The following is a 24,783-nucleotide window of genomic DNA, read 5'->3' on the forward strand; positions in this document are numbered from 1 at the left end:
TTCCTACACGAGGTCGGCCACGGATATGTATATTCAGCGATTGTTTTTTATATTCTACAATCAATGACTTTATCCTATCCTATTTACGATATTGTAACACATTAACCCATCGATTCTAGCGATTAGACGTACATTTAGCTCAATTTAGCACTTCAAGTCAAACACAAATGTTTTCCTAACCCCAAAGCGATACTTAGATCTATTGTTCATTGTTACATCCTAACATCGGCTGTCGATCGTGGGAATCGGCCGATTTGTCCATCAACCGTCTGTCTTAGTCACGGTACTGTCGATTTTAAGGTTTCCGTACCCAAAGGGTAAAAACGGTATCCTATTCACGTTTGTTGTAGCACATAATTTATTTAAAGTTGTAATTTATTTGATGTTAATATAAAAAAGTTATTTAACATGGTAGAACCCTTTGTGGTTCGACTCCGGCGGCACCACCGCCACACCTATTTCTGCCTAATAACTTCAGTGTTAAGCGCTGCTGTGTTCCGTTTTGAAGGGTGTGGTAAGGGAGACAGACTTATCCGAGGCATTCCAGCTTAGTCCTCAGGGGTAGCGGTGCATCTGTGGCCGCCCTCAGGTAGGAATGTCTTATCCTACCTCAGGGTTAGCATCAGGTGTACTGCATATTCATCTGCTACTCCTATGCTATATTTATTCGTCTGCTACTCCTATGCTATATTTATTATAAATCAGTATGGTACGATCGGGGTGATACCACCGCCCCACGTTTCTAGCGTAAAACAAGTCTTACGTTTTAGTTGGTGTAGATACCGGCTGACTTATGTGGCGACTATCTTAGTCTCCAGGAATGGGAACGCATATAGTTTCGCCCCGTTCTACATATAGAAGTTGTAATAGTTAAGTTGGTTACAAATGTCCATGGGTGGCACTGACCACTTGCCATCAGTAAACTGCATGCATATTTGCTACTACAATCTTATAAAAACGTCTACACGACAACTACGCTCTTCACCTTTATACCATTCATAATAATTATTTATTACTTTGCGTAAATAATCACAAATTAATAGCCGTCTTCGAGATTATTAAATAAACAAAGTGAGGTGTTAATGACAATTCTTAACACTGTAAACAACTAATGTTTGTAATAATTAATCATGGCTCTAAGTCGCAGGTGTGTTGTTGAATTAGATATATTGCTATATGTCTATTAAAGAGTTATTTTAAAGGTAGTAGAATTCTTTGTGGTTCGACGGCAGCACCAACTATTTCTGCCTAATAGCTGCAGTGTTGAACGCTATATTCTGGTTTGAAGGGAGTATCTAACGTGGTTTTTAATTAAATTAAACATTAAAGTATTGAGTCATAGATTAGTAATGATTCATCATCATCATCATCATCAACCCATTAACGTCCCACTGCTGGGCACGGGTCTCCTCTCATAATGAGAAGGATTGGGCCATAGTCCACCGCGCTGGCCAAGTGCGTATTGGTAGACTTCGCATACCTTTGAGATTTTTTATAAATCTCTCAGGTATGCAGGTTTCCTCACGATGTTTTCCTTCACCGTTTAAGCAAGTGATAATTAATTTCTAATACGCACATAATTTTGAAAAATCAGAGGTGCGTGCCTGGGATTTGAACCTCGGACCCCTCGATCGAGAAGCCGCGTTTCTTAACCACTAGGCTATCACTGCTTTTAATAGTAATGATTAGTCACTCCTAACAAGAAAATGTAACCAGTTTTGACAATTGAAATTGTCACTGTCATCTCGTGTTTGAAAAATATTTAAAAAATGAAGTTTTTAGATCATTTACGAATGAAACGATATTTCTCCACACTTTTTCTTCGATTTCGTGTTTTTGCACTACTTAACAGCGCACGTCGGCATTGTTCCGCGTAAATTACACCATGACAGCCATTAAACGGCTGACATATTTGTCAGCCTTTTTCGCCTTTTAATGGCTTCCTTCAATTACAAGTGGTGAGATATCTAAACTTATCCATGTATTGAGTATTAAAAATCAAAAATCAAAATCATTCATAGATTTCTTTAAATGTCAATAAATAATACCACTTCGCAACATAGGAACTTCGTTATGGTGACAAAGTAACTCATAACACAGTCTAAACAAAATATATTCGATGTGTTTCGCATCCGATTTGAGACATCATAAGTAGCCTTTGATTATAATGTTAACTTCCTTTATCCATTTGACATTTGTCAAACTTTCTGTTGCCATCATTAGGAAACAATAGAAATGGCGTGTGGAACGAATCCACTGCCACATGTAGGAAACAAATGTGGCTAATTTTACTTTCAAAAGTTTTCTAGTTACGATACTTGATAAAAAGTAAGAGTTAATTAAGCTCTTTATTTAACTGATATAAATATCATAGGTGTGGCATGATTATCTAAGTTAGAATGTTTTGTGTAAGTTCAAGTAAGTAAAGAAATCTTTTTAGTTCGACTCCGGCGGCACCACCGCTACATCTATTTCGGATAATAACAGCAGTGTTAAACGCTGCTGTGTTCTGACTTGAAGGGTGTGGTAAGAGACACATACTTTTCCGAGGCGTTCCAGCTGACTAAGCTCAGGGGTAGAGGCGTTCCTGTGGCCGACCTCAGGTAGGAATATCTAATCCTATCTGGGGTTGATTTCAGATGTCCATGGGCGGCAGTAGCCACTTACATTCAGATGGACTGCTTGCACATCTGCTACTCCTATATTATAAAAAAAAGAGTTGAACTAAATCCTCTTTAACATTTTTATTTTGTATCATAATATAAATTAGTAGTCTATACATTTCGTATATTATTGACAAGAACACAGTAACATGTAATTGAGAAGTGACGTCACACAGGACCGTCTAATTAGGCCTCGGCCTACTTAGACGTCTAGGTTTTGTGATCATCTTACAGGTATTATCTTTTTGTCGCCTTCAGATGTAGGTTGGCGCCTTCGGGTAATATTTAAGACATTTATAACTCATTTGAATACAATTCGTTTACCATCAGAAATACGAATTACAACTTATATAAGCAAAGCCGGCGATGCATTGGCGACTCCTCTGGTGTTGCAAATGTCCATAGGCGACGGTGACTGCTTTCCATCAGGTAGCACGTCTGCCTTATCGTTAGGCTACATATAAAAAAATATAGGTAAGAGACAAACAGTATTATAAAAATCACAATATTATGAAGGTATACCATAGATCAGTAAAGATTCCTCACTCCTGACAAGAAAATTTACCAGTTTTGAAAAATTGTCACTGTCATCTATTTTCGTCTTTCAAAAATATTAAAAAAATGTAGTTTTTAGATCATTTACGAATGAAACGATATTTCTCCGCACTTTTTCGATTTGTTCGATTGTTCCACGTAAATTACACCATGACAGCCATTTAATGGCTTCCTTCAATTAAAAGGCGGTGAGATATCTATACTTATCTTTGAGTTATACAGAATTATGCATGCACTAATTACGTATTGGTTTACAATAGCAAGTCGATAGCAAGTTTAGTTAATTGCATAGTTAAATAAACAATACAATAATCTTTATCTATCCTTTTATTTTGATAGATCCTTTTGTAGTTCGACAGGGCACCACGGTCACGGATATTTCAGTATTAAGCTCCGTATTTTTACCCAATTTCGAGGAAGGGTTATAATTTCACGCCAATCTTTATGCTACTAATATTATTGAGGGGAAAGTTTGTAAGGATGGATCGATGTTTGTGACTTCTTGTAACAAAAACTGCTAAACGGATAAGAATTAAAGTTGCCAATAATATAGTTTGTACATAAGAATAACATATGGACTAAAATTTGTACAGATATTGATAGTGGTTTGGCTATAATATACCTAAAGATAAGTATCAAATAAGTCGCAGAAGTGCTTCGCCTTCTGAAAGCTGTCTGGGCATATGCTGCCTAAACCGCTAGAGTTATACAAAAGTAATGTATGGTGGAATTGTTTGTTTTAAATAGTTCTAAATAAAATCCACGACAGCATATATCTATCTTTTACATGGTAGGCATTATAGTTACAATAGTCAGTCATAAATTACTAATTATTTGGATACCTTTTATTGTGCTTATTTTATAGTATTTACTTAACTCTTATCCAAATAAATACTTACATTGCCACCTTTGACAAATAATGTAGATAAACTTTGTCTTTTACACTAAATAATTTTGATGGATAGTTTAAAAGTTATTACGAAAAGAATGACTTAACCGGAGCGATATTAAAACATGTGAACATAGCAAACATGTAAACTTCAGTTGCTATCATCTTGAACTCATTACTGTCCCAATGCTGGGCACGGGTCTCCTCTCAGAATGAGAAGGATTAGGCCATAGTCTACCGCGCTGGCCAAGTGCGCATTAGTAGATTTCACATAATTTTGAAAAAAAGAATTCTCAGGTATGCAGGTTTCCTCAGGATGTTTTCCTTCACCGTTTAAGCAAGAGATAATTAACTTCTAATACGCACATAACTTTGAAAAATCAGAGGTGCCTGGGATTTGAACCTCGTACCACTCGATGAAGAGGCCGCGTTTCTTAACCACTAGTCTATCACTGCTTTTTATCAGTTATCAGTTTCTATCAGTTGAAGATATATAATTTCGGGTACATAGGTTAGATATGTCATGGTATTTTGTTTAACGCGGGTGAAACTGCGCTCACAGCTTATTTACATTATTTTATTACACTAAAGCTACCGAATTGCTAAGCAGATTTTATTACTTATTAAAATATAGTTAGATTCTTGATAGCCCAAGTGTTCTTAAATGAGTGAAATAATAAACACAAAATAATAAACTTGATGAAATAATCAAAGATGGTTGGTGTATTTGTTTGATATTTAATTAAAAGCGTATGCGCATACCATGACAGCATGAGGACAAGAGCCATGACAACGGATCCCAAAAATAATATTTTATAATATAGGAGTAGTAGACGAGCTTGCAGTTTGCTGATGGTAAGTGCTTACCACACCCTTCAAAACGGAACACAGCAGCGCCTAACACTGCTGTTATTAGGTAGAAATAGGTGTGGCGGTGGTGCCGCCGGAGTCGATCCTCAGAGAGTTCTACCACCTTCAACAGATAACCATTTACCATCAGATAGACTGCAAGCTCGTCTACTACTCCTATTTATTAAAAATAATTTTATCGGTTCCCACATAGATTAGTAAACATACTTCGCCGCCTTGAAATTGAATGAAGCCACAAACGGCTTATTTTAGTAAGTTATTTTTTTGAATTCTTGACAATTAAAACATTTTTGAAAAAATTTTAAAACATTTTAGAGAATTTACGAATAAAAAACTAATACTGCGTAATTTACGTAATAAATAAATAATTATTTCAAATATTTTAGGGACATTTTAGCACGGAGAAGTGGCAAAACTTTTTTACGCAACTATTTCAATTCTCAAAACTGGGTACATTTTCTTGTTAGTTATCTTTACTAATCTATGGGTTCCCAAAGCATATAAGAAATTATCTGTATAGTAGGTACTTAATAGTAGGTATAAAACAAAATGTTTATAGAATTTCTTATTATTAGTTATCACGTTTCATTGCAAGTTGATTGGTAATTATCAAAAGTAATTTTGTATCGAATATATTTTGTAAACTTTTGAACATTTTTGCTTAAAAGTCATCTTGTAATCTGCTTTACAAAGATTGCATGACATCACTTTTATCACCCAATCCAATTATAATATGCAGATCACAAAATCATTTTACAAGTAAAACTTGACAATATTTTTAGGGTTCCGTACCCAAAGGGTAAAAACGGAACCCTATTACTAAGACTTCGCTGTCTGTCCGTCTGTCCGATTATCACAGGGCTCTATCTTCGGAACCGTAATAGATAGACACTTGAAATTTTCACAGAGGATGCATAACGGTGGCCGCTATAACAACAAACACTATAAAAAAGTTGAATATTAAAGGGGGTCTCCATACAACAAGCCTGTATTTTTAAGCATTTTTCAATCTTACTGTTAAACCGTACTAGGAAGACAGTTGAAATTCAATCAGTTTACTACTATAACAGCTATTATAATAAATACAAATAATACAATATATCAGACTTTAATTTTTTTTTATAATATAGGAGTAGCAGACGAGCATGCAGTCCACCTGATGGTAAGTGGCTACTGCCGCCCATGGACATCTGTAATCAACCCTAGATAGGATTAGATATTCCTACCTGAGGTCGGCCATAGATGCGCCGCTACCCCTGAGGACTAAGCTGGAACGCCTCGGAAGTCTGTCTCCCTTACCACACCCTTCAAAACGGAACACAGCAGCGCCTAACACTGCTGTTATTAGGTAGAAATAGGTGTGGCGGTGGTGCCGCCGGAGTCGAACCACTAAGGGTTCTACCACCTTCTTTAATATAGTAATTTTAAGTTTATTATAGGTACGTTGTTTGCATATCATACATCATCAAAGTAACGCCATCTATGACTGAAATAACGGTAGTTTTACAGGGTAAACTACATGGTGTTGTATCATACAACTAAGTATTGTGAGAAATAATAAAATGAATAAAAATAAGTAAAATATAATGAACATTTGGTGGTACGGAAGTCTGCGAGTTCGACTCTTACTTGGCGATTTTTATATTAAACTGCAAAAATTCCTAAAATTACTTCAACACTTTCTCTTTTAACGCTAATTGGATTACACGTTTACTTTATCTTACTTTACTCGTTTTATCTTTTAAGTTTTTAATATGTAACTTCCTTAACTTTTATGTAATGTAGCTCTTAATGAACTTGTCCATCTGATCTTAATTGGTATCTGCCTTTTATGGACATCAGGAACCAACTCCATATAAAACAGGGGTTCTCCCGAAGCCTACAGATACGTTGCCACTCCTGAGGACTAAGATAAGGGTAATTAGGGGTAGGTAGGGTTTTGAAGGTGGTAGAACCCATTGTGGTTCGACTCCGGCGGCACCACCGCCACACCTATTTCTACCTAATAACAGCAGTATTAGGCGCTGCTGTGTTCCGGTTTGAAGGGTGTGGTAAGGGAGATAGACTTTTCCGAGGCGTTCCAGCTTAGTCCTCAGGGGTAGCGGCGCATCTGTGGCCGACCTCAGGTAGTAATATCTAATCCTATCTGGGGTTGATTACAGATGTCCATGGGCGGCAGTAGCCACTTACCATCAGGTGGACTGCATGCTCGTCTGCTACTCTCATATTATAAAAAAAAAAAAAAAATTAGTCGGCATCCTCACCTTTCCACCGAAATGCACGAACGTCTTTACGTTAGATATATGACTGAAATAAAATGTGTAATACAATAATCTATGGATACAGTATATAAATTTTACTAATTATTCTTATTTCGTTACGAGCTTTTGCCCGCGGCTTCGCTCGCGTTACGAAGTAATATGTTCATCCCCTATTTTATCCCCTTGGGGGTAGAATTGATCAAAATCCTTTCTAAGCGGATGCTTACGTCATAACATCTACCTGCGTGCCAAATTTCAGGCCGATCCGTCCAGTGGTTTTTGTTTTGCGTTGATAAAACACTATGTCAGTCAGTCACCTTTTAGTTATATATATTTAGATCATAGATTAGTAAAGATTACTCACTCCTAACAAGAAAATGTACCCAGTTTTGAGAATTGAAATAGTTGCGTAAAAAAGTTTTGCCACGTCTCCGTGCTAAAATGTCCCTAAAATATTTGAAATAATTATTTATTTATTATGTAAATTACGCAGTATTGGTTATTTATTCGTAATAGTTCTCTAAAAATGTTTTTATTTATCAAGAATTAAAAAAAATAACTTACTAAAATAAGCCGTTTATGGCTTCATTCAATTTCAAGGCGGTGAAGTATCTTTACTAATCTATGATTTAGATTCTATGTTTAGAAGTATTTGACTTCCGATTACGTTTTATACGTTCAGACAAAGTTAGTTCAAAACTTGACATTAGGATGGCATTTTTCAAAATGGGCCTAGTAATTTACAGGTAATTTTTTCCAGAGATTAGCAGTTTCAAACAAATAAGTTTGAAAAGTGAACAATCTCTTCAGCTTTATAATATAACTGTTATCGTCGTTAATAAGAAGCTTGGATATTAACGATATCACATTTTTATAACGTTACATTAAAGTAATAAGTGACTCATTTGATACTACAGTTTAAAAACAGATGCGGGTAGGTGAAGTGGGGACGACACCTTGGCGGCGCTCGAATTAACAGAGAGCGACATTCTGGTCGGAGACTTCAGCAAGAGCAGTCGAATAACGGAGATACTTGTGTAGTTATAATACTTCTAATCACTAGTGTGAACTTACTTACGTATAATTGTTATATCGTTACTCTGTACCGTTTATGTGACTATATTATTACATGACTTCAAGACCTACAAGATGAGTTTGATTTCATCAGAAGTGTACAAGAACCAGCTCACAATCATGGACGGCGATTCGTAAGTACGAACATACTTGACGCAGGAATAAAAACCGTGAGTTAAAACATTATTATGTCATATGTGAATTCATCTTGGTAGAATAAGTAAAAATGGGGGTAGATAAATGTCGTTGATGTAAGGGAAAACTCATTTGAATTAAGAAAATGGATAGATTGAGACTAGTAATTCAATGAAATGTTAATACCCTCTGAAAATGATATACTTAAATTTTGTGAACAAACTTTACTCTTATCAAATTACTTGTTAACATTGTAAACTGAGGTGTTTACTTCAAAATAAGTGCATTTTCTGTGAAGAAGTGTCTAAAAGTAATTTTGCAAGGCAGTTCTTGTGGTAAATCTGTCCATTTGGTTAAATTCTGTGGTGTAAAAAGTAAATCCTAATTGTTCTAAAGTTACACCTACTTTGAAATATATAGAAATACACGTACTTATGAAAATATTTTAAGGATCTTTAATCTTAAATGTCAGGCTTTATAGATATGGGAACCTAATGGTTGTTAATATAGGCTAATGTACGCCAGAAATTGCATACAGGTTAGATTTGAATTTATTTTTGATAACTTTTAATGTTTCAAACGGGGTTTACGTATATGCGTTTGTTTTTATTGTATGGAAGGGACTATGCGGTAGCAACAAACGCAGTTACAGAGTACAGTATACCTACTTGATATAAGTGACACGTTTATTAAGTTGCAAAATTTTGATTATTCATAATTGTACAGAAATGTATAATATCTACGTGGTACATATTTAACTGCCTGCAAAAAAGTATCACGACCACGGTATTGAGTGGCTGAGTGTACCCAGGAGGGAAATGGTAAATGAGTTTAAGGTTTATTGTTTTTTTTTTTTTTGGATATTAATTGACTATATTTAAAAATAAACTTGCATTCACATCTACATTGTTCACATTTTCATTTTATAAATCAATGAAAGTTTCCTTTTGATTTCATATACTTGATACGTAATTGTTATGAAAGAAGCATACGTACGTTGCCAAATTTAGATTTCCATCAATTCTAGGCGAATTCACGCAGTACTGTGTACTACTGTGTTTTGACTCCCATAAAGTATAAATGCACATTAGTTAATGATCTATAAGAAAACTGAGAAACTTATGCGCAGCGGTCTTTGGAATATTATATATAAAAATATCTCTCTTATCTCCCATTCTACTTCAGACTGACGTACAGATTTACGTCTAAATTGTCAGGCTCATAATATGAGAAAATATTACCGTCGAAAACGCTTTTCCCACCATTAATGACGTTTATGTCAGAATATAATGCGCGCGCACGCACGTAATCGGGGCTTATTTGACCCATCGACCTCATTTTCGGGTTTCTTTCGCGCTAAGCGATATCTAGACAACTCTTTGAGCCTATTATCATAGTTAAAAACTCCTACGTGATAAAAAAATAACAGTAATTTCTCTTTTTATTTAATTAATCTTTTGTCATCGTATTTTAAAACAATGCTCTTATTTTTTTCTAGACCCGTACTTGCCGATACTTTTAATCAGACTGGAATAATAAATAAAATTAGTGATTAGTACTATCTCTAAAAAAATATTCAAACAGTATTACATTAAAATTAACTCTTAGAAAATTTCATACACTGGCATAAAATATTCAAATATTAAAACAAATTGAAACTTCAGATGAGTAACAGATAAAACACAAAAAATTAAAAAAGATATTCTATTAACTTCATTATGTCTTTATCTGTTACGCTAAGGACGACCAGACTTCCCACCGATTTAATAAAACAATAAATTATTTAAACTACTAAACATATACACGAACAAAGGTCCGTTTGTAGTGTCTGTTTACACCGTGAGAGTCTAGCATTGCGATATAAAAAGTAATGATTATTTAATTATAGGCTGTATGCGCGTGCCTTGTGCCTAATGACCGGCCATGTTTAAAAATATAAATGTCAGATTTTGCCGCGTAAATTTGTGGGTCGATGTCGTAAATGTTTTAGGGCGTTATAATTATTACTGTTACGATTTGAAAGTTATTTTCAACTAAAGTTCAATGTTAATTTGATAGACATTGCTCAGTACTCAAAGTGGTAATTAACATTTTTACAAATGTTTTCTTTTCTTCTCCACTGTCGACAATATAGAGATAGTACCAAAGGTAACAAAATATAATAAAAATACCATAGATTAGTAAAGATACTTCGCCGCCTTGAAATTGAACGAAGCCACAACTATTAGTAAGTTCTTTTTTTGAATTCTTGACAAATAAAAACATGATACTAATAGATACAACAACTAATACTGCGTAATTTACATAATAAATAAATAAATATTTCAAATATTTTAGGGACATTTTAGCACGGAGACGTGGCAAAACTTTTTTACGCAACTATTTCAATTCACAAAACTGGGTACATTTTCTTGTTGGGAGTGAGTAATCTTTACTTATCTATGAAAAATACAGAAAATTAAATTTTATTCCTTATTTTTTTCTAATTAGAAACAAATTAATAAAATAATAAACTCTGGCGGCACTATCGCTGCTCTCATTTTTGACTAATATCAGTAGTATTAAACACTACTGTGTTCTAATTTGAAAGATGTGGTAACAGAGACGTACTTATCCAGCTTACTCCTCAACGGTAGTGGTGCATCTAGGGCCAATCTCAGGTAGGAATCTAATCTTATCTGGGATTGATTATGTCTATGGGAGTCAGTAGCCACTTACCATCAGGTAGACAGCATGCTCGTCTGCTACTCCTATATTATAAAACCAGACATATATTTATAGCAACACCATGTATTTGTCCCGATAAAAGCACACATACATACTTTTTTATCAGCAATTTAATTGCCAACACTGTTGTAATGTAATCGTTTCAAATGATTTATGTGTGGCCGCCGCACTATGACTCTTGAATGGAATATAAATAGGGTGTTTTTGTTTTACTTAAGGCTTAGAATTTACAGAGTATTTCTAGGGTTCCGTATTCAAAGGGTAAAAATGGAACCCTCTTACTAAGCCTCTGCTGTCTGTCCTTCTGTTACTGGCCTCTATTTCATTCATTTTGAAAATTTGAACTTGCCTAATACGGTTCAATAGATAAAACGAAAAATGCTGAAAATAGCGGTTTCTTCTAAGGCGACCCCCATTTCTCGTGAAGCTTTTTTCATTTTTAGCATTTGTTGTTATATCAACCGGTAGCCGCTACTGTTACACAAACAAAATTTTAAGTGTTTATCCATTACGGTTCAAAATATATAACCCTGTGACAGACGGACAGACAGCAGAGCTTCGATCAAGAATACCAATTAGTATTGTTGATCGAAGCAGCAGAGGCTTAGTGCCGTTTTTACCCTTTGAGTACGGAATCCTAAAACAATGATAACATAATTCAGGAATTCAGGGATGCAGGGCAACTCAACGCCATCTATTGTCGACAAGCGGAACAAAATATGCATAATATTTATTACTACGATCTTAAACTGACTTCATGCGTTATGTCCGTCTTCAAACCTACATAGAGAATGATTTCTACAAAAACCAACCTCAATTACTTTAAAATTGTCGAAACCATCTGGCAATAAAGCTAACTGTTCAAGTAATTTGCGATTAAATCTAACATTAACAAGAGCTTGCTGTAACGCCGACGAGTAACTTAAAGCGACGAATAAATCGAAGTAAAGTCTCACATTCGTAGGTATTTAAATACTGTCCCTGTAGTTCCGGGACTAGAATAGGGCTACGGTATCCCCTGCCTGTCGTAAGAGGCGACTAAAAGGGGGCTTCCGGGGTTGCGGGCGGCAAGAGTGGGAGCTCGACCCGCCCGGCCAGCGACCCCGGGAAGGATGACGGTATCTGTGGTCGCATACCGTCGTACACACCAGATGGTGTGGCGAGCGTCAAGCTCACCTGGGCGGAGCCCGACGGGGCAACGCGCTAAGAGGACTCCGGTTGCTTTCCTTTGGAGATCCCGGAGCCTTCTACGCAGCGCAGAGGACGGCCAGCGGGGGGGTTTAAGTGCGGTAAATCTCACATAACCCGACGTCGCACCCACGTTTTCGGGTCTCTTTTGAAGGTTTCCCCCTCGATAACAAAAAAAAAGGTATTTAAATACAGAAAAATATTAACTGTGGAATTCGACAGCTATTTGAACAAAATGCAAGTTATTTACTTATTATTTTCTATGTAGGAACTTCCATCTGTAACTTTGTTTTTTGGAGGTTAGATGTGTATAATGTTTACAAAAAAAGACAGAGAATAAAAGACAGTACCAACAATCGTTATTTATATAGTTTACGGTTTTTTATGCATTTTTTAAAGTTCGACACAGGAACTAAACATTATCGGGATAAAATACACCTAAATTATGCTTTAAAAAATTCACTATCTATTAATCGAAGTTTTGTCAAAATTGGTTCCCCCGTTACGGTGATTACATAGACAAACACTTTTATTTTAAAAATATATTCTACGCTTTCAAAATCAAATTAAAAATAATTCCAAGAAAATTTGTACCACCATTTTTGACCTCATAAACTTAAATTAAAAAGATTCTTTCATAAGCGATAAAATCGCTTCTCGCATAGCTTTCTGTCAGACGAATCTGTTATATAATTCCAACACAAACAGATTATATAAGAGACAAAAAGCCATTGCATATGCCGCCTTATCATCATTACCACAGATAACTTATGGTCATTACACTATGCTTTTTAGTCTATGGTCGAGTAATAAGTTTTTTGTGCCGTTCATGGTTACCATATATTTAATGTTGAAACCTGAATAAAGTTATTAAGTTTACGAGTAATATAGGAAAACGGATATGCATTCCTTACGGGTAGAACCCTCTGTGGTTCGACTCCGGCGGCACCGCCGCCACACCTATTTCTGCCTAATAACAGCAGTGTTAGGCGCTGCTGTGTTCTGGTTTGAAGGGTGTGGTAAGGGAGAAATTATCCAAAGCGTTCCAACTCAGTCCTCAGGGGTAGCAAAACATCTTTGTTAACCGTAGAAAGTCTCATCTTATCTGAGGTCGATTATAGATGTCCACGGATATAAGTAGTCAATAGATCTACAGAGTAGTAGGTATGAAAGACAATCTTTCATACCAACTCTAACACCATCTCGGATTGACTGACAGTTGACAGATTTAAGATGGACTTATTACTAATTAGTAATAACCCTTGGATGATATTTTTGCACCCTATCTCCAGTTCACACTAACACCATCTGGCATGATAATTGACATGTGTTCTACTCAATACCCAATCTATTGTTGATAGTTTAAAAATGTCTTCAGTGACAGTATTACCGCAATCTTACCACAGATCATTACCAACCCATTACTGTCCCACTGCTGTCTCCATTACTGTCTCCTCTCAGAATGAGAAGGATTACGCCATAGTCCACCGCGCTGGCCAAGTGCATATTGATAGACTTCACATACCTTTTTTTTTTAAGGTTTCCCGGATATGCAGCTTTCCTCACCGATGTTTGCCTTCACCGTTTAAGCAAGTGATCATTAATTTTTAATAAGTAATTAAACTTCGAACACGTTGATCAGGAGGCTGAGTTTCTTAACCACAAGGCTATCATTGCTTATGCACGGATCTTACCGCAGATCCCCAAACTCAAATCTAAATTCGCCTTCCAAAGCCCAAATGACATTTCTTAGTAATAAATTTAAGGTAAAATATGAAATAAAGTCACGATTCTGTCAATTGCATTTCAGTTGCACGGGGAGGCGCTAACCACGTTCTTGCACATACCGAATAGTTTTGTATTTCGTAAGTTTAATCTATTGTCCTATGTTACTTACAAGCTAGCAATGCAATTGTTGGAAATAAATTTGAAGGTGGTAGAATTTTGTTGAACTAGAAGCTCTATAGCTCAATTGCTGTGCTAGAAGAAGCAGTGTTAAGCGCTGCTGTGTTTTGATTTGAAGAGTGTGGTAAGGGAGACATACTTCTCCGAGGTGTTTCAGCTTCCTCAGGGGTAGCGGCGCATCTATAGCTGATCTATGAACTCGTTTTTACCTAATTTTGAACAATTATCAAGAACCGATGATAATAGACGATTTTATTTAATTAGTCTCATTATCCTCATTAGTATTTTTAGGATTAACGATTTTTTTTTTTGTGCGAACTTAGCGTGGTTTTCTGTTTTCTAAACTATAATATTTGTACTGATATGCTAAAGCAGTCGTAGCCTTATTTGGTTTGCGGTGTACCGCTGCGATTCTCATACTTGTGGGAATGGTGTATGGTGCAAGTGTTAGCGATATAAATATTTATGTAAATCCATTCGTCAGCCCTTTATTAACTTACTAGCTGACCCGGCAAACTTTGTACCACCTCAAAATCTATTTATCAAATATATTTAATATAACCTATGTTACTCGTGGATAATGTAGCTTTCGAATGGTGAAAGAATTTTTAAAATCGGTCCAGTAGTTTTTGAGCCTATTCTTTACAATCAAACAAACAAAGTTTTCCTCTTTATAATATTAGTATAGAAAACTATCTCCGAGATTAATCCCGTAGGGTCCTACGAAATGCAGATGTGGTAATCCTATTATAATGATAACCCCTCACTTTCTATAACCCTTTTACTTTACGTATTCAAAACTCCCAAAATCTTCAAGTGCATTCCATAGTGTAGGTTCATCCTCTAGGCCCTCTGTAGAAACAATTTCCCCTTAAAACCGCCCTACAAGAAGAACTGGAGTAATTAATGTAAACTATGTGGTGTTTAAAATATCGGTGCATAAAACTATAATGTGTAAAGTTTTGCATTTCAAACTTTTTACTCATTACGGAAATGATTACAATCATATTTTACACTTTCTACACATATAACTGCATACTAGGATTATCTCTTATCATAGACACTGCACATAGATGAACATCCAGACGAATTTTAGGGTACCCAAAAGGTAAAAACAGAACCATATTACTAACCCTCCGCTGTCTGTCTGTCTGTCAAAGAGCTCTATCTCTAGTACCGTAATATATAGATACATGAAATTTTCACAAACTGTGTAGGTATAATAGTGGCCGTTATAAAAACAAATACTAAAAATAAAAATTAATTAAACTTTGGGTGGTACTGAACCCTCCCTGCGAATCCGACTCGCACTTAGCCAAATATTTTATTTTTAAAACTCTACATGCTTGACAAAAAGTAATTTCAAAATTGTACCTAGTCAGGCATCGAGCAAAAACCTCTAATCCCGACCAATATGATACATTTTAAATTTGAAATATTTACCCGCTAACACTGCGTCGGAATTTATTATGGCAACATACTGGGGAACAGTACAGTACCTTGCAACACCGGCTATTGTTTTCTAATTTTTTATAATGCCCTGGGAATGATGCGTCGGACTCGAACGGTTATCTGATAGAATCCATTGTTTTCAGTTTCAATAATGAGGATGGTTTACTCGCAAACTGAACTGACAGAGGACCAATTTTGATACATTTTAAAGCAATGTTTCTTACTTGTATGTCTAGAGAAATTTGTGGTTCGTAAGGGGTTTAAAAAAGCAATGATTGTCTAATGGTTAAGAAACTGAGCCTCTTGATCCAGGGGTCCAAGGTTCAAATCCCAGGCACCTCAAATTTTTCAAAGTTATATGCGTATTAGAAACGAGCTTTTGCCCGCGGCTTCGCTCGCATTACGAAGTAATATTTTCATCCGCTATTTTATCCCTTGGGGGTAGAATTGATCAAAATCCTTTCTTAGCGGATGCCTACGTCATAACATCTACCTGTCTGCCAAATTTCAGCCCGATCCGTCCAGTGGTTTGGGCTGTGCGTTGATAGATCACTATGTCAGTAAGTCACCTTTGAGTTATATATATTTAGATTAATTATCACTTGCTTTACGGTGAAGGAATACATCGTGAGGAAACCTGTATACCTTAGAAAGTTTTCAAAGGTATGTGAAGTCTACCAACTCGCACTTAGCCAGCGCGGTGGACTATGGCCAAATCCTTCTCACTCTGAGAGCAGCCCTGTCTCCAGCAGTGGGACAGTAATCGGTAGACGATGATGTATAATTCATAATAGTATATGTGTTAAGAATACGGTCATAACTAAAACAAATACAATAAGTAGCTGTAAACGTAAGATGGCGTCTGACATTTCAAATTCGCATCTCAGGTTTTATAGGCTAGATAGCAATCAGTGAATAACTAGGTAGTCTAGGCATGATCGGAGATCGATTAATCGAAGAATCGTTGTTTTGAGCGAAATATATCAATCTTTTGAATCGATACTACGTAATGAATTGATAGCAGGTACCTACTTCGTATGCTATGATAGATCTGAGCTCTATTTTAACAAATCGATCATTTAGCCATCAATTTCTCATATTACGCATCGATTTCAAAATCTCTACTTGTCATAATCTACCTACTAAGACTATTGATTGTAATTCGCCAGTGCTATGTCACATTACATTAGATATTCATATTGCATTGGGAAACTAGGAGTCACTGCGAAGTGGTAGGTACTCTATTTTGCTTTTCATCAATCACTTCTGACCGCTGCTGGGCACAGACCCTTTTAGAGCAAATGGGATTTAGGATGAAAGAAGTCCAACACACTGAAACACACAAGTATCTATGAACGGCAGTAGCCACTCAGCATAGATGGACGCTCGTTAACAACTTCAATATTTTTTTATAATACATGAATAGCAGACGAGCATGCAGTCCACCTGATGGTGAGTGGCTACTGCAGCCCAGGGACATATGTAATCAACCCCAGAAAGGATTAAATATACCTACCTGTCGGCCACAGATGCGTCGTACCAGAGATAGGTGTGGCAGTGGTGCCGCCGGAGTCGAACCACAGCGGGTTCTACCTTTAAAACATTCAGCTTCTTTGTCTACAACTTGACTACAAACACAGTATTTTAACATGAAATTAAGCTTATAACCATATTTGCACGCCGAAATGGTAAAATAAGAGGATTCTTGTATCTTAGGACAGATTTCACCAGATTTTTGTAGCTTATTTGGCAAATAAAGATGTTTGATTTGATTTGATTTGATTGATTCTCTACTTTTTAACCGACTTCAAAAAGGAGGTGGTTATCAATTCGGCCGGTATCTTTTTTTTATGTATGTACACGAATTACTCCGCCGTTAGTGGACCGATTTTAATAAATCTTTTTTATTGTATAGAGACGAGCCGGAAGTTGGTCCCATTAATGGTTAGGATATTAGACACGCTGTTTACATCGTTATCCAACGAAATATACTGAGCGCCGACTTCAGAAATATGTACTAAACCAACATTTATTTCAATTATTTTTTACTTTGTAGTGTAGAAGTCGGTTGTATTTTTTGTCAATTTTTTTTGTCTCGTCTACAGTTCAATCCTGCACACTGTCAGTGCACCGTAATCCAACAAAGAGGCTTCAAGTAAATCCAACGCATTTCCCAAGTATGAATGAACGTTGCGACAATCGCGACCGACCGGCAAGGCCGTGCCTCTCACGACACGTTCCATGTCCACTTGTTGCTCTGGGAATTTCTTGGGTTTTCGTACTCAGCTCACTTATATTGGATTATTTCTAGTATGTAACACATAGATGTAACACATATTGATATTGATTATCAATACAGTTCGCGATACGTATTTGTGTATTTGTAATACTAAGCTAATTTATATTGGATTATTTCTAATACGTAACACATAGATGTAACACATATTGGTATTTAATAGCAGTTCGCGAAACGTATTTGTGTAATTTAGTACTAAGCTAACTTATATTGGATTATTTCTAGTATGTAACACATAGATGTAACACATATTGGTATTTAATAGCAGTTCGCGAGACATATTTGTGTATTTTTATTACTAAGCTAACTTATATTGGATTATTTCTAACATGTAACACATACATATATAACAGCGTAACACATATTGATATTTATTAGCAATACAGTTCGCAATACGTATTTGTGCATTTTTTTATAATACAGGTGTAGCAGACAGCATGCTGTCCACCTGATGGTACGTGGCTACTGCCGCCCATGGACATCCGTAATCAAACCTAGACAGGATTGGACTTCAACCCGCAGAAGCATCCGCGCATCGGTTAGCAACACATACGCTGCTACTCCTCAGGACTGAGTTGGAACGCCTCGGAAAAGTATTTCTCCCTTACCACATCTTTCAAAGCAGAACACAGCAGCGCTTAACACTGCTGTTATAACAGAAATAGGGTGTGGAGTTCTAACACCTTCTTCTCTATAACATCGTTCTAATTTATTCAATGTTTCTTTGTTCCAGATGTGGCTCTCATGCTTAATAGTGTCAAGTGTGATCAGCCTGGCCCTAGCAGCGGGGAACGAGTACCTACCCCCGAGCAATGGGTACCACTATCCCACCCCAGACAACCCCTTAACTATAAGAACGTATGCGGTAAGTTAACACATTACGTATAAATATATATAGTCCGCGTAAAACTGCTAGTCCGCTCAGTACCCTTACCATGAGTTTTCAAAACATCCCACAATTTTACGTTACGTTTACTCAGTCCATTATTCTGTTCCGTTTGCTTAGTAGACTGAGTAAACGTAACAATAAGTAAGACACTAGTTCTGACACAATCCACTAGGGGCGCTGATTGGAATGTGTATGGGAAAATACGTAAACAAATACAAAAACAGTCATATTTGTCAAAACGAAAAACTCATGGTAAGGGTGCTGAATATAGAAATGAATCGCGTGGCCATAGCAAATTGTATGACTACATCTGCTCGCAACAACTTCAGAGCGGACTCGCAGTTTAGCGCGGACTATACCTATTATTATAGTTACATCACACTGATTCATGTGGGGTATACATGAATCATCATCATCAACCCATTACTATCCCACTGCTGGACAGGGGTCTCCTTTTTTAAGATTTCTGAGGTATGCATGTTTCCGTGAGGAAATGCTTATAAAATATGAATATAAAATTTGGTCAAAATCGGTGAAGCAGTTTCGGAGGAGTACGGTAACTAACATTGTGACACGAGAATTTTATATATACAATAAACTTACTAGCATAGTCTAGCATAGTCTCGCATAAGTAGACATAAAATCCAACAGAACCACGACATAGTTTACAAACAATACACAACCCAAAAATTCATTTATCTCCCAATCGAATAATAGTAATTACAGAATAATATCTTCTAACGCCTCCATTGAATCCAACAATGCATCCAACCTTGCAGCATAAATCCATTCAAATGTCAAACTACAGATCTATGTCGTAGTTCATAAGGAAACATGGTATCTTAAGAAGTATCTAACTAAACGAGAAACTAACCTACCCTATGTACCCAAAAATATATAACTTCAACTGATAGCTACTGATGTTACTCGTATTATCATTTTTAAATTTATTTCTTTTGAGTTTTGTAAGTTAGTCACTGTTGTATTCATGTTCAGATCGGGGTATGTGAAATCGTAACGTATCAAATCGCGAGTCGACGACAGATACCTCTTAAGTCATTACGCGAAATCTGGTACATGGGCTTTATAAGAATCTTCAACCAAGATACACAGCCCTGAATATCACAAGTAATATTTATATTTACTTATTCATTTATATATTTATTTCTCGGAAACATATGCGACATGGGACCAAATGGCGGTCCTATGTTGCTCCTGAACCCACGCCGAAACCAAAATGATCCTTTGAAGTGATTCGGAAATAATTGTAAAATTTACCCTTTAGTGCACCTAACTTGGATTCACGTGTTTTAATATCGCTATGGTTGTATCGCGGACTTTTATTTAGAACAATTTAAAACAAACAATTCCACCATATATTACTCTTATTTAACTCTAACTGTTAGATATTATACGATGTTTGATCAAATGGCTTATTTCCATATTAGCCTACAACACACGCCACGATGCGAAATGATTGACCGTGAAAATAGTCTAATCTTATTTTATTGTTATGACAGAAAAGTTGGAAGCCATTGTGTTATGTACCATAGACTATATTATTCCATCTCAAATAGAAATGACGTCATGTTACTTAAAACGATACTCGTAAATTAAAGATTTAGTTGCAGATTTTAATTTTTAGTGTTCCGCACCGAAAGGGTAAAAACGGAACCCTATTAATAAGCCTCCTGTCTGTCCGTCTGTCCATCTGTCATAGGGCTCTATCTCTGGAACCCTAATAGATGGACACTTGAAATTTTCACAGAATATGTATAATGGTATTTCCTATAACAACAAATACTAAAAATAAAAAAATTTAAAATAAATGGGACTTTCCATACAAGAAAACGCTATTTTTTCGCGTTTTTCGCTTTATGTATTCAGTCATTTGTTAGCATGGAACCCACTGCGCGCGAGTTCGTCTCGCACTTGGCCAATTATTCTAAATGTAATTTCTATTTGTTATCTAGTCTATGGAGGTGCGTGGGTTAAATGCTTACTCATTCTTGGCACTCGTACTATTTTGTAATACTTAAAATATACATGAAATAGAAGAATCAATGATTTTTTATATGAAAATTACTCGTAAGTCACAAAAGATGCAGCTCCCTGATGTATCGTGTCCGGGATAGCTCCAACAGCATTCTGAAGATGATAAGCAATAGAGTAGACCGTAGATTTATTTCTCATTACAGTTTTCTACATATAAAATTGTAATGTAACTTAAAATTTGAATTGTAATTAAAAAATAAGTATTTGTTACTTGAAATAAATAATTAAATTATTATTATAATTATAATAAAAATCGTCTAAATGCTTCTGTAAATGTCACGGTGATTTATGCCGCGTACGTGCAAAATGTAGAATGAACTTCCTCCAGAGGTATTCCCCTGAACGCTATGACATGAGGTTTTTCAAGAGAGATACTAAAAGAGGTCTCCTTCAAAGCGGACGATGCATTGGCGACTCCTCTGGTGTTGCAAATGTCCATAGGCGACGATGACTGATTTCCACCGGGTAGCCCGTCTGCCTTATCGTTAGGTATAACTATAAAAAAATATTTCGTATACATTACATTACGTCGTATACATACAGTACATTAAAAATACAAATACAAAAATACAAAAACTAAATTTAAAAAATAAAGCCCCATGTGCATAAAAACGAAAACAATTTTATTATTTTATTTTTTTTAATACTTATTATGAGACCTTTAATGTTATACTTAAGTTACAGTGTTCAAAAAATACTTTTTCATTTCATCCAATGCCACCTATACACCTCACCTTACTCGTTTTAAGAGACCCTTGCCCAGTTGTAGTACAGTCATCATCAACCCATCATTGTCCTACTGCTGGGCACGAGTCTTCTCTCAGAATGAGAAGGATTAGGCCATAGTCCACCGCGCTGGCCAAGTGCGTATTGGTAGACTTCACATAACTTTGAGATTTTTTATAAATCGCTCAGGTGTGCAAGTTTCCTCACGATGTTTTCCTAAGCAAATAATGATAATTAATTTCAGTAATGATATGATAATACTTTCTGTTTCAGCCCACACCACCGACTACGCCGTACAAACCACAGACTCCACCTAACACATACTTGCCAGCAAGGACAACGAAACCTACTCCTAGCGTAAGTTTCATAATTCTAGTTACAAGATGAAAGGTAGAATCCTCTGTGGTTCGACTCCGGCGGCACCACCGCCACACCTATTTCTGCCTAATAACAGTAGTGTGAGGCGCTGCTGTGTTCTGGTTAGAAGAGTGTGGTAAGATAGACAAACCGAGATATTCCAGCTTATTCCTCAGGAGTAGCGGCGCATTTGTGGACGACCTAAGATAGGAATCTAATCTTATCGGGGGTTGATTACAGATGTCCATGGGCGACAGTAGCCACTAACCATCAGGTGGACTGCATGCTCGTCTGCTACTTCTATATTATAAAAAGTAATAAAGGGTGAGGGGCAGATCTCAGGTAGTACTCTAATTCTATCTGGGGTTGATTACAGATGTCCATGGCCGGCCACGTACAGGCTGGATGTATTTTACTACATAAAAAATAAAACGATTTTCAAAAGTTACTGAACACATTTTAATAGTATAATTTAAGGATCATCTATATAGTGGTCGGGGCTTTTCGGCGCCGGCGGAGGTTCGTAGACGTTTTGATTTGGCTCTGTATCTGTATAATGTAGTAAAATGTTTTTAATTTGACAGTTAAATAACAATGTTTGCGAGTCAAATCATTTATCAGTAGTGGTTTGATTTTGGGCTTCTGATTTTTCGAAGTTTATATTAAAACTTTATCAGACGTCCTTTTCCGAGGCGTTCGAACTTAGTCCTCAGGGGTAGCGGCGTATCTGTAGCCGACCGGTAGGAATCTAATCTTATCCGGGCTTGATTACAGACGTCCATAGGCTGCAATAGCCTTACCTGTGGACTGCAAGCTAGTTATTTCTCTCCATCAAACCATCTTCTATCATCCTTTTTGCAAAAATTGGTTTATTTGTACAATTTTCTGAAGTTTCAGTCTTATTTCGGGTAATATTTTGTAGCTTAAGCAACTTATAACAACTCTTAAGTGTCAGTCAGTCAGTTGATCATCAACTTTTGTTATAATCTTTATAGTAATTGTTCATCTTATTGAAGTATCGTCAGCTGCCTAAACTGTGTAAAAAACCTGTGATATAGGCCTGTAGGTAATAAACCTGTTATAGTCCGCGCCAAACTGCTAGTCCGCTCTGAAGTTGTTGCAAGCAGGTGTAGTCATACAATTTGCTATGGCGACGCGATTCATTTCTATATTCAGAGGGGACTAGCAGTTTTACGCGGACTATAACCAGCTGTTTAAAATACCTTCTTCCAGTGACGCATACATCTTTTCCGTCGCAGATATTGTTGTTTGCTCCTTTGTTCGGCTTGTTGTATCCGAGTTATAAGTTTCTGTAGCAAATAAAAATAATCTTTATAATTATACCATAAAGTTAGAAACGAGATTAATGCATGGAACCCTCAAATCACGAAATTGCCTTTAGAATTCAGTTATTCACAATTCCATCAGAAATATTGTTAAGTTACTGTGTTCCGGTTAGAAGTGTGGTAAAGGAGACATACTTATCTGAAGCATTCCAATGTACTCCTTAGAAGCTCTAGGGGCTACTACTCTGGGGGCCCCCGATCCTGGTTGCCCCCAAAGTGGTACATCACAGTTCTAAGTAGCAATAAAAGGGGCATCACTACCAAACAATCTGGGAAATGTGAATCAGCGAAAAAAATAAATCGCCAGAATAATATGTATTTTTCAGCGAATAATGACACATTTGTAATTTTGTAAAAAAATCGCTGGACGTAGGTACATTAAAAAATATACGTGTCGTATGGATAACCTCTCTTCTTTGGGAAGTCGGTTAAAAATCAAATCAACTTTTTACACTATTGGCCTCGTCCGAGGCCTGGGGCGGAAAGGTTCAACTTTCCTTACCTAACCTTACCTTACCTTAACCTTAGCAAAGCATCCATGGTCAACTTCAATGAGGACTGGCTGGGGTTGATTACAGATGTCCATAGATTGATTGCTAGTCCTATGTCATAAATAAATCTTACCTTCACTTGACTCTAGAAAAATGAATAAATAATTTTATTTATTAAAAAAAATTAAATGAAAATTATTTATATGTATTTGACGATGACGTTAATTTTACTTACTCATTGTAAACCCAGGACCCACTGTAAAAAAATGCTAACTTTAAACTTTGCAACAGACATAATATAAATATGTCTTAAATCAATAGGTAAATATAAAATTTTAACATGGTTGAGTTATATTTTGATAATATTTATGTATCAAATGAGTAGGCAGTGCACGTGATAGTAAAGGATCGCTGCCAATCGTGGACAACTGTAATAAACTCCAGATAAGATTACATTTCTACCTGAGGTTGACCACAGATGCCATCCCTGAGGACTAAGTCGGAACGCTACGTATCCGACGGTTCCGTACCTCTTACCACACCCTCCGAAGCGGAAGGTGCCTTCTGCCTGTTATGAGGCAGAAATAGGTGTGGCGGTGGTGCCGCCGGAATCTAACCACAAAGGGTTCTTCAACCTTCAACCCAGTCTGCCCCTCCACGGTCGGACCATACTGGTACACTGGTATAGTCTGCGCCAAACTGTTAGTCCGCTCCGAATATAGTAACGAGTCGCGTCGCAACAGCAAATTGTAGATATTAGCGGGATGAAGACAGCCCGAGACCTCTCCGGCTCCCTCCGCTGCCCGCTCTCGCCCATGGGTACATATGATAGGTGCCGTAATGTGCCCTTACGTTACAGAGAATATGCTAACTAAACCTCAGAACAACAACTACAGAGCGGACT

The 24,783-nt window shown here is 36.6% G+C and overlaps 1 protein-coding gene across 1 annotated transcript in view; it reads left to right on the top strand.

Annotated features, from left to right (window-relative positions):
* The window catches only part of Cpr50Cb (Cuticular protein 50Cb), a 54,553-nt gene that overhangs the window by 24,083 nt on the left and 5,687 nt on the right, over positions 1 to 24,783 (top strand). The window contains exons 3-4 of the mRNA XM_073077686.1: positions 18,749 to 18,880; positions 21,959 to 22,042. Coding sequence (XP_072933787.1) covers positions 18,749 to 18,880; positions 21,959 to 22,042 — 216 coding nt within the window. The remainder of the gene's footprint in view (positions 1 to 18,748; positions 18,881 to 21,958; positions 22,043 to 24,783) is intronic.

The sequence above is a fragment of the Epargyreus clarus genome, unplaced genomic scaffold (genome assembly GCF_041222505.1).
Source record: "Epargyreus clarus isolate Ecla_fem2 unplaced genomic scaffold, WU_Ecla_fem_2.2 ptg000011l, whole genome shotgun sequence".
Classification (NCBI taxonomy): Eukaryota; Metazoa; Arthropoda; class Insecta; order Lepidoptera; family Hesperiidae; genus Epargyreus; species Epargyreus clarus.